This window comes from Oncorhynchus keta, chromosome 35 (assembly GCF_023373465.1).
Source record: "Oncorhynchus keta strain PuntledgeMale-10-30-2019 chromosome 35, Oket_V2, whole genome shotgun sequence".
Classification (NCBI taxonomy): Eukaryota; Metazoa; Chordata; class Actinopteri; order Salmoniformes; family Salmonidae; genus Oncorhynchus; species Oncorhynchus keta.
The window spans coordinates 21,042,876-21,061,650 of record NC_068455.1 but is presented as its reverse complement, the minus strand read 5'-3'; the positions used below and the strand labels follow the sequence as shown (position 1 = coordinate 21,061,650).

Below are 18,775 nucleotides of genomic sequence, written 5' to 3'. Positions count from 1 at the left end.
GGCCTGTAAAACAAAAATAGAACTGTTTGGCCATAATGACTATCATTATGTTTGGAGGAAAAAGGGGGAGGTTTGCAAGCCGAAGAACACCATCCCAACCGTGAAGCACGGGGGTGGCATTATCATGTTGTGGGCGTGTTTTGCTACAGGAGGGACTGGTGCACTTCACAAAATAAATGGCATCATGAAAAGGAAAATTACGTAGATATATTGAAGCAATATCTCAAGACATCAATCAGGAAGTTAAAGCTTGGTCGCAAATGGGTCTTCCAAATGGACAATGACCCCAAGCATACTTCCAAAGTTGTGGCAAAATGGCTTAAGGACAACAAAGTCAAGGTATTGGAGTGGCCATCACAAAGCCCCGACCTCAATCCTACAGAAAACTTGTGGGCAATGTCAGAAACAATATATTATAAATCAAAACTTTAGCTTCAGAAAAGGATGCTGGGTAATATGCAAATGTTGGTGTCAATGGTGGGTGTAGGTGGTGCATGGAAGTCAGGTGCAGGAGAGCAGAGATTAATGGACAAGCACTTTTCTTAGGCAATCATAATACAGAACACAACTGCGTCACAACACAAATGCCCAAAGAACAAGTGAGGCAGCACAAAGTACAAAACCCAAGTACAAAGTACTGGCTGCCACAAAGCACGGGGTATAAAACCAAACCTGGAGCAAACCAGCCGGAAACGCGCAAAGAACGCCCTCCGAACAAGGAGAGGAACCGACTTCGGTGGAAGTCGTGACAGTTGGTGCGTTTTTGAAAGTATACTTTAAATATACAGTATCACAAAAGTGAGTACACCCCTCACATTTTTGTAAATATTTGAGTATATCTTTTCATGTGACAACACTGAAGAAATGACACTTGTAAAGTAGTAAAGTAGTGAGTGTACAGCTTGTATAACAGTGTAAATTTGCTGTCCCCTCAAAATAACTCAACACACAGCCATTAGCCATTAATATCTAAACCGTTGGCAACAAAAGTGAGTACACCCCTAAGTGAAAATGTCCAAATTGGGCCCAAAGTGTCAATATTTTGTGTGGCCACCATCATTTTCCAGCACTGCCTTAACCCTCTTGGGCATGGAGTTCACCAGAGCTTCACAGGTTGCCACTGGAGTCCTCTTCCACTCCTCCTTGACGACACCACGGAGCTGGTGGATGTTAGAGACCTTGCACTCCTCCACCTTCCGTTTGAGGATGCCCCACAGATGCTCAATAGGGTTTAGGTCTGGAGACATGCTTGGCCAGTCCATCACCTTTACCCTCAGATTCTTTAGCAAGGCAATGGTCGTCTTGGAGATGTGTTTGGGGTCGTTATCATGTTGGAATACTGCCCTGCGGCCCAGTCGCCGAAGGGAGGGGATCATGCTCTGCTTCGGTATGTCACAGTACATGTTGGCATTCATGGTTCCCTCAAATGAACTGTAGCTCCCCAGTGCCGGCAGCACTCATGCAGCCCCAGACCATGACACTCCCACCACCATGCTTGACTGTAGGCAAGAAGTTTCTTGGTCTCATCAGACCACAGGACATGGTTCCAGTAATCCATATCCTTAGCCCGCTTGTCTTCAGCAAACTGTTTGCGGGCTTTCTTGTGCATCATCTTTAGAAGAGGCTTCCTTCTGGGACGACAGCCAAGCAGACCAATTTGATGCAGTGTACGGCGTATGGTCTGAGCACTGACAGGCTGACCCCCCTTCAACCTCTGCAGCAATGCTGGCAGCACTCATACGTCTATTTCCCAAAGGCAACCTCTGGATATGACGCCGAGCACGTGCACTCAACTTATTTGGTCGACCATGGCGAGGCCTGTTCTGAGTGGGACCTGTCCAGTTAAACTGCTGTATGGTCTTGGCCACCGTGCTGCAGCTCAGTTTCAGGGTTTTTATGTAGAGCAACAATTCTTTTTTTCAGATCCTCAGAGAATTCTTTGCCGTGAGGTGCCATGCTGAACTTCCAGTGACCAGTCAGTATTAGGGAGTGTGAGAACAATGGCACCAAATTTAACACACCTGCTCCCCATTCACACCTGAGACCTTGTAACACTAACAAGTCACATGACACCGGGGAGGGGAAATGGCTAATTGGACCCAATTTGGACATTTTCACTGAGGGGTGTACTCACTTTTGTTGCCAGCGGTTTAGATATTAATGGCTAATGGCTGTGTGTTGAGTTATGTTGAGGGGACAGCAAATTTACACTGTTATACAAGCTGTACACTCACTACTTTACATTATAGCAAAGTGTCATTTCTTCAGTGTTGTCACATGAAAAGATTTACTCAAATATTTACAAAAATATGAGGGGTATACTCACTTTTGTGATATACTGTATTTTGTGGTGGGTCAGAAGATTACATACACTGAATTAGCATTTGGTAGCATTGCCTTTACATTGCTTTACTTGGGTCAAACGTTTCAAGGTAGCCTTCCACAAGCTTCCCACAATAAGTTGGGTGAATTTTGACCCATTCCTCCTGACAGAGCTGGTGTAACTGAGTCAGGTTTGGAGGCCTACTTGCTCGCACATGCTTTTTCAGTTGTGCCCACAAATTTTCTGTAGGCTTGAGGTCAGGGCTTTATGATGGCCACTCCAATACCTTGAGTTTGTTGTCCTTAAGCCATTTTGCCACAACTTTGAAAGTCTACTTGGGTTCATTGTCCATTTGGAAGACCCATTTACGACCAAGCTTTAACTTCCTGACTGATGTCTTGAGATATTGCTTCAATATATCTACATAATTTTCCTACCACATGATGCCATCTATTTTGTGAAGTGCACCAGTCCCTCCTGCAGCAAAGCATGCCCACAACATGATAATGCCACCCCCGTGCTTCACGGTTGGGATGGTGTTCTTCGGCTTGCAAACCCCCTTTTTACTCCAAACATAATGATGGTCATTATGGCCAAACAGTTCTATTTTTGTTTCATCAGACCAGAGGACATTTCTCCAAAAAGTACGATCTTTGTCCACATCTGTAGTTGCAAACCGTAGTCTGGCTTTTTTATGGCGGTTTTGGAGCAGTGGCTTCTTCCTTGCTGACCGGCCTTTCAGGTTATGTCTACATAGGACTCGTTTTACTGTGGATATAGATACTTTTGTACCTGTTTCCTCCAGCATCTTCACAAGGTCCTATGCTGTTGTTCTGGGATTTATTTGCACTTTTTGCACCAAAGTTTGTTCATCTCGAGGAGACAGAACGCATCTCCTTCCTGAGCGGTATGGCAGCTGCGTGCTCCCATGGTGTTTATACTTGCGTACTGTTGTTTGTACAGATTAACGCGGTACGTTCAGGTGTTTGGAAATTGCTCCCAAGGGTTTTGGGTAGCTTCCCACAATAAGTTGGGTGAATTTTGGCCCATTCCTCCTGATGGAGCTGGTGTAACTGAGTCAGGTTTGTAGGCCTCCTAGCACGCACACGCCTTTTCAGTTCCTCCAACAAAATGTTCTATAGGATTGAACTTTGGAAGTATGCTTGGGGTCATTGGCCATTAGGAAGACTCATTTGTGACCAAGCTTTAACTTCCTGACTGATGTTGCTTCAATATACAGTATCCTCCTCATGATGCCATCTATTTTGTGAAGTGCACAAGTCCCTCCTGCAGCAAAGTACCCCCATAACATGATGCTGCCACCCCCTTGCTTCACAGTTGGGATGGTGTTCTTTGGCTTGCAAGCCACCCCTTTTTTCCTCCAAACATAACAATGGTCATTATGGCCAAACAGTTTTATTTTTGTTTCATCAGACCAGAGGACATTTCTCCAAAAAGTACGATCTTTGTCCCCATGTGCAGTTGCAAACCGTAGTCTGGCTTTTTTATGGCGGTTTTAGAGTAGTGGCTTCTTCCTTGCTGAGAGACCTTTCAGGTTATGTCTACGTATGACTCATTTTACTGTGGATATATACTTTTGTACCTGTTTCCTCCAGCATCTTCACAAGGTTATTTGCTGTTGTCACAAACCCAGCTATAATTTCTATAATTACACACAGCACCCAGTCAGCCATAAGGGTCAATCCATCTGGCCACCCCTGCCTGAGCCCTGCTCTGTTGTAGCCACAGCTCACTCCCTTACAACACAGCACATCCAGTAGCAGGTGCATTTGGAGGCAGCAGGAGTAATGACCATAAAGCTAAATTCAGCGTTCAGAGCCAGAGAGCCATTAAAGTCCAGGCTAGAGGTCGACCGATTAATCGGAATGGCCGAGGAATTAGAGCTGATTTCAAGTTTTCATGTCATTTTTGGACACCGATTTAAAATATATTTTTTCACCTTTATTTAATCTTTATTTAACTAGGCAAGTCAGTTAAGAACACATTCTTATTTTCAATGACGGCCTAGGAGCGGTGGGTTAACTGCCTCGTTCAGGGGCAGAACAGATTTTCACCTTGTCAACTCGGGGTATCTAATCTTGCAACTTTACACTAGTCCAACGCAATAACGACCTGCCTCTTGTTGCATTCCACAAGGTGACTGACTGCCTGTTACGCGAATGCAGTAAGCCAAGGTAAATTGCTAGCTAGCATTAAACTTCATTTATAAAAAACAATCAATCAATCATAATCACGAGTTAACTACACATGGTTGATGATATTACTAGATATTATCTAGCGTGTCCTGCGTTGCATATAATCTGACTGAGTATACAAGTATCTGACTGAGCGGTGGTAGGCAGAAGCAGGCGCATAAACATTAATTCAAACAGCACTTTCGTGCGTTTTGCCAGCAGCTCTTCGTTGTGCGTCAAACATTGCGCTGTTTATGACTTCAAGCCTATCAACTCCCGAGATGAGGCTGGTGTAACCGAAGTGAAATGGCTAGCTAGTTAGCGCGTGCTAATAGCGTTTCAATCGTCACTCGCTCTCACTGAGCCTTGGAGTGGTTGTTTCCCTTGCTCTGTATGGGTAACGCAGCTTCGAGAGGTGGCTGTTGTCGTTGTGTTCCTGGTTCGAGCCCAGGGAGGATCGAGGAGAGGGACGGAATTTATACTGGTACACTGGCAATACTAACGTTCCTATAAGAACATCCAATAGTCAAAGGTTAATGAAATACAAATGGTAGAGAGAAATAGTCCTATAATTCCTATAAAAACTACAACCTCAAATGTATTACTTGGGAATATTGAAGACTCATGTTAAAAGGAACCACCAGCTTTCATATGTTCTCATGTTCTGAGCAAGGAACTTAAACTTTAGCTTTCTTACATGGCAAATATTGCACTTTTACTTCTCCAACACTTTGTTTTTGCATTATTTAATTTTGAATACATCCACTAGCAGATGCATGTGGGGGCTTAAATCAAATCGGAGTTTACTGTATGTGAAAAAGCAGGGAGTGTCCACTGTCCAGTAAGACCACCTGTTATTTTATCACTTCTGGCCTTATGAACAAGATCCACTGGAATTCTGACCACGCCGACAATCATCAGACTCATCCCCAGAACAGCCCAAGATCCCACCAGCACAGCTGTGAACACACAGAGCCAGACGGTCCAATGGTTGCCATGACCAAACTAAGCTCTCCACACTTTATGTCTAAGGAAGGTAGGACTGGACATACAGACTCTGTATTCCAGAGAGATGGAGAGAGAGAGATAGAGAGGGGGTAGAAAGAAGACAACACTGAAAGAGAAACAATGAGAAGAGCAAAAAGGTGCTGGCGTAGGCACTGCCTGTTTCTCCACCAGCCTGTTTCTCCACTAGCCTGTTTCTCCACTAGCCTGTTTCTCCACTAGCCTGTTTCTCCACTAGCCTGTTTCTCCACTAGCCTGTTTCTCCACTAGCCTGTTTCTCCACTAGCCTGTTTCTCCACTAGCCTGTTTCTCCACTAGCCTGTTTCTCCACTAGCTGAAGTTCACACGGACTTGACAGTGAAAAACATTTATTCTAACCGCTTTCTGAAGTTTCAGCAAGATCTGCAGGCTGACAGTCTGAGGCCATTAACACAAAGTAGGCCTACATATAAATGACAAGACACACACTTTCCTGACAGTGTACTTACTACTCCACCCTGTGAGACACTGATGATGCAGAGAAATATTAAAGTGCTAAGAATCAAGACGGTACAGTAGAGTATACATTAATACAGCAGTCCCACTAACACATAGCCCTCCAACACAAGCTCATGGGTGTCCCCCCATCCACACACACCACACATATCCACACACACACACATATCCACGTATACACACACCCACACACACAGAAATCAAAGTCATATCTCGGATACACAACTTACCCCTAGAATGAATGCACTCCTTCGTTTGACCATAAACAGAAGGGAAAATCAAAGCCAATTCCACAAGAGGACTGAGTGTTGAGACTGACAGGTGAATTCAGTGACAGACCAGGAGAGTCTGGCTGCATGGCCACAGCCCACGAATAATGAGACCAAAGAATTCATCCCAAATGGCTCCCTATTCCCTTCCTACATAGTGGACCACAGATAATAGGGTGCCATTTGGGACACAGACCAAGAATCCTCTTAACACAGTTATGTCATAAGACTATTGTAATCCATGAGGACTGACTGACTGAGATAACCAATCCTGAATAAAAGCACTCACTCATAACTAAAGGTAGATGCACTGTTGCTAAAAGTGCTAAAGTTACTATGTTAAATTATATACTAAGTTATCTGCTTCTTTTAAAACATTCATGGCTGAATCTGAACTCGGATTCAGTGTTTAACTACCTTTAGATTACACAGTGAGTGATGCACGAGTATGTCAAGTTAGGACTCAATCTGAAGATGAGAGTTTAAGAACACCAGAAGTTAGCAGGTACTAGGACATAAAACCAGGTCAAAAGGTCATTCGATAAATCAGAAAAACCCAACCAGGAAGAAACTACAGTACAGGCATAAAACTATATCAAAAGTGGAGAAACAAATCACGTCTCCAAGCAGCAGTAATCATGTAGTTCTTATATAGTAAATTGTAATGGAACAGATCATAAACTGTGAAACTAAATTGAATTGCTTTTGAGCACTGCCTTGAGACAGTATCTAGCAGAAATGATTGACATTTGACACAAAAATAATACCAAACAAAGCAGTGGGAATTCCAGCATGGGTCAGAGATACCAGACTGTAGTAAGTTTATCTCCTGCTTACACATGGACAAATTCTAAGGGAACTGTAATCATGCCTGTCACTAAGCCTTTTCCTAATCCTCTACACTCTACAAACAGACACACACTCACTCGAGCACACCAAATCGTTGCCTCCACTACAAAAGATATGATTTTTTTTAAATGTAAAAAATAAACATTTGCCGTCAGGGATTGGGAGACTAGTCAGGATCAAGGGAAAGATGAATGGTGCAAAGTACTGGGAGATCCTTGATGAAATCCTGCTCCAGAGCACTCAGGACCTCAGACTGGGGCGAAGGTTCACCTTCCAACAAGACAAAGACCCTAAGTACACAGCCAAGACAAAGCAGGAGTGGCTTCGGGACATGTCTCTGAATGTCCTTGAGTGGCCCAGCAAGAGCCGGGACTTGAACCCGATCGAATATCTCCGGAGACACCTGAAAATAGCTGTGCAGCGACACTCCCCATCCAACCTGACAGAGCTTGAGAGGATCTGCAGAGTAGAACGCGAGAAACTCCCCAAATACAGGTGCGCCAAGCTTGTAGCATCATACCCAAGAAGACTCTAGGCTGTAATTGCTGCCAAATGTGCTTCAACAAAGTACTGAGTAAAGGGTCTGATCTTTGTCTTTTTTGTAGCAGTTCATCTCGTGTTTTTTCCAATGCCAAATTATGAGCTTCATCCACACATTGTGACGAATAGCCTCTTCTTAGAAACCTAATGTGCATCTCCGCTGCTGTTTCTAGATAATCCTCTGTGGAGTGGTTTATACGGCGCAGTCTGAAAAATTGGCTTCTTGGAAGTCCTCTTTTTAATGGCTCAGGGTGGAAGCTGTCCCCCTGTAATAGAGTATTTCTGTCCGTTTCTTTTCTATACAGAGTTGTAAACAGGGTTCCATTTGATTTCTCAATCCATATATCGAGATAATGAACACGTTGAGTGTCACGTTCAATGGTGAATTTGAGATTAGGGTCAATGTCATTGAGTAGTGCCATAAAATATGACAGTTCTTCAGTTCCTTCCCATATACAAAACATGTCGTCAATATATCGATACCACTTCAGGGCTTTATTCAAAAATTGATTATTGTTTTCATTATTAACAAAACGTTCTTCAAAAATACATATATAGAGGTTAACATAACTCAGAGCAAATGTGGAGCCCATCGATGTTCCATTCGTTTGGAGGTAGTATTCATCATCAAACCTGAAATAGTTATACGGTCAAAACATATTCAGCTCTCGAATGAAATTTGTTGGTGGATATTCATTAGTATCTCTGTCTCCCAAATAGTGTGCTAGTGCTGCCAGCCACCCCACATGGGGAATGCTGGTATGTAGAATCTCGACATCTAATGTGACCAAAATACAGTCTTCTTTTAAACCCGTTATTGCTGAGATCTTGTTTATGAAGACTGTAGTCTTTTACATATGATGGCAATGCTTGCACATGGGATTTAATAAAAGAGTCTACAAAGTTCGACAATGGCTCTAGCATTGAGCCTATTCCTGCAACCACTGGTCTGCCTGGATAATTGCCTTGTTGTGTTTTATGTTTGTGTAATTTCCGTAAAATGTATAAGCATGGACGTATGGCACATTTGCAGCAAATATATTCATATTCAGGGTTTGAGATCAGGTTGTTTAATAGGGCTCCAGATTAGAGCATATTTCCCTTTGGAAGACCTGTGTGGGATCAACACTCAGTTTTCTATAGAAACGTTCATTGCTGAGTTGTCTCTGAAATTCTTATGTATATTTTTAATAGTCTAAAACAACCACAGCACCCCCCTTGTCTGCAGGTTTTATAACCAAAGATGAATCTTTCATTAATTCATTGAGTGCCAGTTCTTCTGTTCTAGTGAGATTCTTCTGAATATGGTTTGTTTGTCTCGTATATACTGACATGGCTTCTAACCTACAATAGGTATTAATCGAGGAGTTGTTAACCATGGGACAGAATTTGGGACAGAATGGGACAGAATTTGATTTTGGGCTTAAAATGGGTACCAGTTCTTTGAATTGTTACTAGGCCCGGATCAGTGTTTTGCGAAAACACATGCTTAAATTGAATCTTGCGAAAGAATTTAAACAGATCTACTTTCGTATCGAATGGTTTATCTGTACATGTAGGTACAAAAGAGAGGCCCTTAGATAAGACTGAGACTTGAGCGTCAGAATCAATTTTAGAATAAGGCTGTAACATAACAAAATGTGGAAACAGTCAAGGGGTCTGAATACTTTCTGTATATACTAAACAAAAATACAAACACAACATGTAAAGTGTTGGTCCCATGTTTCATGAGCTGAAACAAAAGATCCCAGAAATGTTCCATATGCACAAAAAGCTTTTTTTCTTAAATGTTGTGCACAAATTTGTTTACATCCATATTTGTGAGCATTTCTCATTTGCCAAGATAATCTGTCCACCTGACAGGTGTGGCATATCAAGAAGCTGATTAAACATCAAGATCATTAAACAGGTGCAACTTGTGCTGGAGACAATAGGGCCACTCTAAAATGTGCAGTTACTGTATGTCACACAACACCACAGATGTCTCAAGTTGAAAGAGCCTGTAATTGGCATGCTGGCTGCAGGAATGTCCACCTGAGCTATTGCCAAAGAATTGAATGTTAATTTCTCTACAATAAGCCACCAACGTTGTTTTAGAGAATTTGGCAATATATCCAACTGGCCTCACAACCGCAGAACACGTGTAACACTCACAAACACACAGAGTTTTAGTGATCCACTATGAAATCTGTAGGCGTGAGTGACCAAGGAAGTGCTTGGCATTACAGTAAAAACTCTCTGGTGCCTATTTGGCCCTATGGATAGGAATTATTAGGACTTGAAATGTCAAATCATGACGTCATACAGCCTTCCTTCCCATTCACACACACGCAGGCAGGCATTATGCCAGGAAGTGTGTTTGGCTAGGTGATTTACTGCAGTGTGTGTGTTTTTTTTGTTTGTTTGTGTTGTGAGGACTTACCCTTTCCTCACATGACTGGTCTGAGCTCCCTCCACTGCCTCTGTTGGACTGTTCCTGAGAGAGCTGGCTCCCTGCATTGGAAACAAGGACAAACACATCAGACACTGTGCAGACAACTAGTCACTAACACAGCATGGACACATAGCAGTACAGCATTAACAATATACACAGTGTACAAAAAATTAGGAACACCTTCCTAATATTGAGCTGCACCCCCTTTTGGCCTCAGAAGAGTCTAAATCCGTCAGTGCACGGACTCTATAAGGTTTCAAAACCGTTCCAGAGGGATTCTGGCCCATGTTGACTCCAATGCTTCCCCCAGTTGTGTCAAGTTGGCTGGATATCCTTTGGGTGGTGGCCAATTCTTGATACAAGCTATTGAGCGTAAAAAAAAACAGCATCGTTGCAGTTCTTGACACAAACAGATGAGCCTGGCACCTACGACCATAACCCGTTCAAAGGCAGTTAAGCGTTATAGATGGCATCATGAGGCAGGAAAATTATGTGGATATATTGAAGAAACATCTCAAGACATCAGTCAGGAAGTTAAAGCTTGGTTTGCAAATGGGTCTTCCAAATGGACAATGATCCCAAGCATACTTACAAAGTTTTTGGCAAAATGGCTTAAAGACAACAAAGTCGTGGTATTGGAATGGCCATCACAAAGCCCTGACCTCAATCCTATAGAAAATTTGGGGGCAGAACTGAAAAAGCGTGTGCGAGCAAGTAGGTCTACAAACCTGACTCAGTTACACCAGCTCTGTCAGGAGGAATGGGCCAAAATTCACCCAATTTATCGTAGGAAGCTTGTGGAAGGCTACCCGAAACATTTGACCCAAGTTAAAGAATGTAAAGGCAATGCTACCAAACACTAATTGCGTGTATGTAAACTTCTGACCACTAGGAATGTGATGAAAGAACTAAAAGCTGAAATAAATCCTTCTCACTATTATTATTATTATTATTGTGACATTTCACATCCTTAAATAAAGTGTTGATCCTAACCGACCTAAGACCGGGATTTTCTTATTAAATGTCAGGAATTGTGAAAAACTGAGTTTAAATGTATTTGGCTAAGGTGTATGTAAACTTCCGACTTCAACTGTATAACGAGGAATATAGTGACTGTGCAACAGAATATATATATTTGTAAAATTATGAATCACATTTATATTTGGCGTACCCCTGACGGCATTGCTTGTACCCCAGTTTGGGAATACCTGGTCTATAGGATAGATAACTAACATGATAGGAAATAGTGAACAACGGTAAAGTCCTCTCTTTACTACAGGCTGATTCATTCACAGAGGCCAGTTCCAACGTCCCAGGCCTTTTTTACACCCCCAGTCAGGCCCCAGTCAGATCGCAGTCTCCCTGCCCTCCACCCCTGATTGGGCCACAGTCAGGCGGGAAGACCACACAACATGTTATCGTGTGACTCCAAGTTTACTTCTATATGATGGTTTTATATCAATATTTGCGCATAAAAGCGTTTCCACCGACATTTCTCGCAAAATGCATTTTACAGACACAAGAAAATCACGCCTTGTCTAGCGTATTTTGTCGACATTTAGAAAATTTACAGACAAATGTTCTGTTTCCATCAGGCCTGTCATAACATTTTTTTTATACAACATTACTTGCGTAAAAAAATTGGATGAAAACCTGGAAAGAGACAGTAACGGAGTTTGCAAGAGCACAACCAGATCTGGGACCAGGCAAGGTCTACCAAGGCCAAGTCACCCACCCTGGTCGCTGCTCTCTGAGGGGGAGTCTTCGTGTCTCAGGTAGAACATGACCTCCATCCTCCTGGGACCCCACTCCTGCAGGTGCTCAAACATCAGGTGGTCAAAGGGGATCACTCTCTCTGTGGAGGACAAGGAGAACAGAGTTATAACATAGTTCTATTATATACAATACTAATAAAGGGATTACTCTCACTGTGGAGGACAAGGGGAACAGAATTAGAATATAGTTATATTATATACAATACTAACAATTGTCTCACTTCCTCTGGGCGGTAAAAGAAAACAGGAGTTGTTGTTAGATACATAGACTTGGGTGATTATCTATTGGTGATTGTAAAGTGACATGGTGGGTTGATTGCCCCTCAGCCCTGATCATCATTAGAGATGAACGAAGTACATTCTATTAACAGAATGGATAAATGACATAAGGCCCCATGGCTAAACTCTGGTACTGAAGCACTGTATTGTGTCGTGATGAAGAGAAAAGAACCCATGACAGTCAGGCCAACCTTGCCAATAGCTAGTTACTATATTTTCCCCTCACCTGTGAAGTCATTGAAATAGAATTACTAGAACACATGATTCACTGTCTGTCTGGGATGTACAGGCCTGGGTTTTCCTGAATCAAAAATGTGTTTAGGTGGGGGGGCTTTTAATATTAATCCTACACATTTCCCAGTTTGAAAGCAAATTTCCTGTAATGTTATGCATTTGCCATGGGTAATAGTGTTTTATTTGCTCAAACATAATAACAAAATCAATACGGCTAAATTCATAGTTTGGGGATGTTTCAATTCCCCCTGACTATTTAGCTTTTATTTTGGTGATGGTTAGTTCTCAAAGATTATTTTAAAAATATATAGAGTACGAGTCAAAAGCTTGGACACACCTACTCATTCAAGGGTTCTTCTTTAATTTGACTATTTTCTACATTGTAGAATAATAGTGATGACATCAAAACTATGAAATAACACATATGGAATGATGTACTAAGCAAAAAAAATGTTAAACAAATCAAAATATATTTTATATTTCAGATTCTTCAAAGTTCACCTACTCTGCATCTCAAAGACATGGAGGTTGGAACCAGAAATCCAAATTTGGACTCAGACCAAAGGACAGATTTACACCGGTCTAATGTCCATTGCTGGTGTTTCTTGGCCCAAGCAAGTCTCTTCTTATTGGTGTCCTTTAGTACATTTACATTTACATTTAAGTCATTTAGCAGACGCTCTTATCCAGAGCGACTTACAAATTGTGCATACACCTTGTGACATCCAGTGGAACAGCCACTTGCATCTAAATCTTTTTTGTGGGGGAGAGAAGGGGGGTGAGAAGGATTACTTACCCTTACTTACCCTATCCTAGGTATTCCTGAAGAGGTGGGGTTTCAGGTGTCTCCGGAAGGTGGTGATTGACTCCAGTTGTCCTGGCGTCGTGAGGGAGTTTGTTCCACCATTGGGGGCCAGAGCAGCGAACAGTTTTGACTGGGCTGAGCGGGAACTGTACTTCCTCAGTGGTAGGGAGGCGAGCAGGCCAGAGGTGGATGAACGCAGTGCCCTTGTTTGGGTGTAGGGCCTGATCAGAGCCTGGAGGTACTGAGGTGCCGTTCCCCTCACAGCTCCGTAGGCAAGCACCATGGTCTTGTAGCGGATGCGAGCTTCAACTGGAAGCCAGTGGAGAGAGCGGAGGAGCGGGGTGACGTGAGAGAACTTGGGAAGGTTGAACACCAGACGGGCTGCGGCGTTCTGGATGAGTTGTAGGGGTTTAATGGCACAGGCAGGGAGCCCAGCCAACAGCGAGTTGCAGTAATCAAGACGGGAGATGACAAGTGCCTGGATTAGGACCTGCGCCGCTTCCTGTGTGAGGCAGGGTCAGTACTCTGCGGATGTTGTAGAGCATGAACCTTACAGGAACGGGACACCGCCTTGATGTTGTTGAGAACGTCAGGGTGTTGTCCAGGATCACGCCACAGGTTCTTAGCGCTCTGGGAGGAGGACACAATGGAGTTGTCAACCGTGATGGCGAGATCATGGAACGGGCAGTCCTTCCCGGGAGGAAGAGGAGCTCCGTCTTGCTGAGGTTCAGCTTGAGGTGGTGATCCGTCATCCACACTGATATGTCTGCCAGACATGCAGAGATGCGATTCGCCACCTGGTCATCAGAAGGGGGAAAGGAGAAGATTAATTGTGTGTCGTCTGCATAGCAATGATAGGAGAGACCATGTGAGGTTATGACAGAGCCAAGTGACTTGGTGTATAGCGAGAATAAGAGAGGGCCTAGAACAGAGCCCTGGGGGACACCAGTGGTGAGAGCGCGTGGTGAGGAGACAGATTCTCGCCCGCCACCTGGTAGGAGCGACCTGTCAGGTAGGACAGCAATCCAATGCGTGGGCCGCGCCGGAGATGCCCAAACTCGGAGAGGGTGGAAGGAGGATCTGATGGTTCACAGTATCGAAGGCAGCCGATAGGTCTAGAAGGATGAGAGCAGAGGAGAGAGAGTTATTTTAGCAGTGCGGAGCGCCTCCGTGATACAGAGAAGAGCAGTCTCAGTTGAATGACTAGTCTTGAAACCTGACTGATTTGGATCAAGAAGGTCATTCTGAGAGAGATAGCGGTAGAGCTGGCCAAGGACGGCACGCTCAAGAGTTTTGGAGAGAAAAGAGAAATTTACTGGTCTGTAGTTGTTGACATCGGAGGGATCGAGTGTAGGTTTTTTCAGAAGGGGGTGCAAAATCTCGCTCTCTTGAAGACGGGAGGGACGTTTCCAGTGGTCAGGGATGAGTTGATGAGCGAGGTGAGGTAAGGGAGAAGGTCTCCGGAAATGGTCTGGAGAAGAGAGGAGGGGATAGGGTCAAGCGGGCAGGTTGTTGGGCGGCCGGCCGTCACAAGACGCGAGATTTCATCTGGAGAGAGAGGGAGAAAGAGGTCAGAGCATAGGGTAGGGCAGTGTGAGCAGAAAAGCGGTGTTTTGACTTAGCAAACGAGGATCGGATGTCATCGACCTTCTTTTCAAAATGGTTGACGAAGTCATCTGCAGAGAGGGAGGAGGGAGGGGGAGGATTCAGGAGGGAGGAGAAGGTGGCAAAGAGCTTCCTAGGGTTAGAGGCAGATGCTTGGAATTTAGAATGGTAGAAAGTGGCTTTAGCAGCAGAGACAGAGGAGGAAAATGTAGAGAGGAGGGAGTGGAAGGATGCCAGGTCCGCAGGGAGGCGAGTTTTCCTCCATTTCCGCTCGGCTGCCCGGAGCCCTGTTCTGTGAGCTCGTCAATGAGTCGTCGAGCCACGGAGCGGGAGGGGAGGACCGAGCCTAAAACCTGGAGGATAGGGGACATAGGGAGTCAAAGGATGCAGTAAGGGAGGAGAGGAGGGTTGAGGAGGCAGAATCAGGAGATAGGTTGGAGAAAGTTTGAGCAGAGGGAAGAGAAGATAGGATGGAAGAGGAGAGAGTCAGCGGGGGAGAGAGAGCATTGGGACGGCGCAGTGATACCATCCGAGTAGGGGCAGTGTGGGAAGTGTTGGATGAGAGCGAGAGGGAAAAGGATACAAGGTAGTGGTCGGAGACTTGGAGGGGAGTTGCAATGAGGTTAGTGGAAGAACAGCATCTAGTAAAGATGAGGTCAAGCGTATTGCCTGCCTTGTGAGTAGGGGGGAAGGTGAGAGGGTGAGGTCAAAAGAGGAGAGGAGTGGAAAGAAGGAGGCAGAGAGGAATGAGTCAAAGGTAGACGTGGGGAGGTTAAAGTCGCCCAGAACTGTGAGAGGTGAGCCGTCCTCAGGAAAGGAGCTTATCAAGGCATCAAGCTCATTGATGAACTCTCCGAGGAACCTGGAGGGCGATAAATGATAAGGATGTTAAGCTTGAAAGGGCTGGTAACTGTGACAGCATGGAATTCAAAGGAGGCAATAGACAGATGGGTAAGGGGAGAAAGAGAGAAAGACCACTTGGGAGAGATGAGGATCCCGGTGCCACCACCCCGCTGACCAGAAGCTCTCGGGGTGTGCGAGAACACGTGGGCGGACGAGGAGAGAGCAGTAGGAGTAGCAGTGTTATCTGTGGTGATCCATGTTTCCGTCAGTGCCAAGAAGTCAAGGGACTGGAGGGAGGCATAGGCTGAGATGAACTCTGCCTTGTTGGCCGCAGTAGTGGTTTCATTGCAGCAACTCAACCATGATAGCCTGATTCACACAGTCTCCTCTGAACAGTTGATGTTGAGATGAGTCTGTTACTTGAAATATGTGACAACATTTGTCAAGGGAGGAGAGTTGGTGATTACCCAAGTAAGAGATCTCAATGATGTCTGGCTGTCAATGATGTCTTTGTGCCTGTATATATCAAGACATTCAGTTAAATATATGAATCTAAAACTTGGAGGAGATCGTTAAAATGTCCGTAAGAAAGTCATGAAGCAGAAGCAAATTATAAAATAGTGCTATCCTAAATATCTGTAAAGCTAAGATTTTTAACTTGTCAGCTCAACACCAGTCAGTCAGTGAACCATTAAACCAGTGACTTAAACCCAAAGGTTAGGGGTTGAAGGTGAGGTTTAAAGTCAGAGATTAAAGCCGAAAGTGTCACTTACCGTTGCCCTTCCAGACATCAGTCAGGTGACAGCCACCTTCTCCGGCCTCCTGACAGAACTCCACCACGTCTTTACAGGTGGTCTCTGGGGTGATGGGCACCTCTGTCAGCATCTGCTGGCTGTCGCTCAGGTACACTATCAAGATCATCTACAGAAGGGAGACAGAGATATAGCTTGTCAAACATACTATACATCTGACAAGGTATCACCTAGTCACATACTTATTTGCCCTAGAAAACTCTTCTATTGTAGTAATACCAGACTACTGGTAATATCTGATTAGCAACTATACAACATACATATGGCAGAAATGTTCATGCATGTTACCCAAAGAGGAAAGCTCTTGTATTACAGGAAATGTCCCCTTAACTCTGGCCGTCCTCTAGCCTAAATACATTTCCATCAGATGCTTTGCCTCAAAGTCAGAGGCAGTCAAGAGGGAGAGACTATTGATGACATAGCTGAGCGATAGATATTAGAGGAGAGATATTACAAGCACAGACCGCCAAGACAACATTCTTAGAGTAAGACAGTGAATTTGTATGTCTATTGTTTAGCTGGATGTTTATGTGTCCATGGTCAGTGAGTGTCCTGTTCCTCCTATTCATAGGTTTCTTTGATGCATTTTTCTTTACTTTTTCTGGTAGATGTTTTGGAAGACTCCCTTTCCATCTGTAAGACAATAAATCAAAGCCTTTGCTTATTCAACATTTTTAGGATGGAAATGGTTGAAAAATGTATATATGCCTTAATTTTAAAAAACATATAGCCTCCTATCTTCCATTTGACACCACATTTGAAATGCTCCTATGAACTTCACATGTTGGTGCTCATGGGTCTTTTTACATGTTGGTGCTCATGGGTCTTTTTACATGTTGGTGCTCATGGGTCTTTTTACATGTTGGTGCTCATGGGTCCTTTTACATGTTGGTGCTCATTGGTCCTTTTACATGTTGGTGCTCATGGGTCTTTTTACATGTTGGTGCTCATGGGTCCTTTTACATGTTGGTGCTCATGGGTCTTTTTACATGTTGGTGCTCATGGGTCTTTTTACATGTTGGTGCTCATTGGTCCTTTTACATGTTGGTGCTCATGGGTCCTTTTACATGTTGGTGCTCATGGGTCTTTTTACATGTTGGTGCTCATTGGTCTTTTTACATGTTGGTGCTCATTGGTCTTTTTACATGTTGGTGCTCATTGGTCTTTTTACATGTTGGTGCTCATGGGTCTTTTTACATGTTGGTGCTCATGGGTCTTTTTACATGTTGGTGCTCATGGGTCTTTTTACATGTTGGTGCTCATGGGTCTTTTTACATGTTGGTGCTCATTGGTCCTTTTACATGTTGGTGCTCATGGGTCTTTTTACATGTTGGTGCTCATGGGTCTTTTTACATGTTGGTGCTCATTGGTCTTTTTACATGTTGGTGCTCATTGGTCCTTTTACATGTTGGTGCTCATTGGTCTTTTTACATGTTGGTGCTCATGGGTCTTTTTACATGTTGGTGCTCATGGGTCTTTTTACATGTTGGTGCTCATGGGTCTTTTTACATGTTGGTGCTCATTGGTCCTTTTACATGTTGGTGCTCATGGGTCTTTTTACATGTTGGTGCTCATGGGTCTTTTTACATGTTGGTGCTCATGGGTCTTTTTACATGTTGGTGCTCATTGGTCTTTTTACATGTTGGTGCTCATGGGTCCTTTTACATGTTGGTGCTCATGGGTCTTTTTACATGTTGGTGCTCATGGGTCTTTTTACATGTTGGTGCTCATTGGTCTTTTTACATGTTGGTGCTCATTGGTCTTTTTACATGTTGGTGCTCATGGGTCTTTTTACATGTTGGTGCTCATGGGGCTTTTTACATGTTGGTGCTCATGGGGCTTTTTACATGTTGGTGCTCATGGGTCTTTTTACATGTTGGTGCTCATGGGTCTTTTTACATGTTGGTGCTCATGGGTCTTTGCTCACTTACATGTTGGTGCTCATGGGGCTTTTTACATGTTGGTGCTCATGTGGCTTTTTACATGTTGGTGCTCATGGGTCTTTTTACATGTTGGTGCTCATGGGGCTTTTTACATGTTGGTGCTCATGGGGCTTTTTACATGTTGGTGCTCATGGGGCTTTTTACATGTTGGTGCTCATGGGGCTTTTTACATGTTGGTGCTCATGTGGCTTTTTACATGTTGGTGCTCATGGGTCCTTTTTACATGTTGGTGCTCATGGGGCTTTTACAAAAACATTTATAAATATGATTTGCAGTTAAACTAGGCAGTGACATCATCATTTCCAGATTGACAATCTGTTGTAAACGGAAATGTGGGTTAATCTGCAAATTTGGGTGGCAAAATTTTTA

General features: G+C 43.8%; 1 protein-coding gene across 6 annotated transcripts in view; it reads right to left on the bottom strand.

Annotated features, from left to right (window-relative positions):
* ppp1r13ba (protein phosphatase 1, regulatory subunit 13Ba) overlaps nucleotides 1-18,775 on the bottom strand; it is a 48,593-nt gene that overhangs the window by 23,601 nt on the left and 6,217 nt on the right. For 5 of the 6 annotated variants that reach the window (XM_035751921.2, XM_035751918.2, XM_035751920.2 and 2 more), the window contains exons 2-4: nucleotides 16,425-16,572; nucleotides 11,846-11,965; nucleotides 10,099-10,169 (exon numbers count right to left, since the gene is read on the bottom strand). In XM_035751921.2, the coding sequence (XP_035607814.1) occupies nucleotides 10,099-10,169; nucleotides 11,846-11,965; nucleotides 16,425-16,572 (339 nt within the window). Of the gene's footprint in view, nucleotides 1-6,248; nucleotides 6,380-10,098; nucleotides 10,170-11,845; nucleotides 11,966-16,424; nucleotides 16,573-18,775 lie in introns of those variants that run through there. The other variant, XM_052496682.1, reaches the window with a different exon arrangement.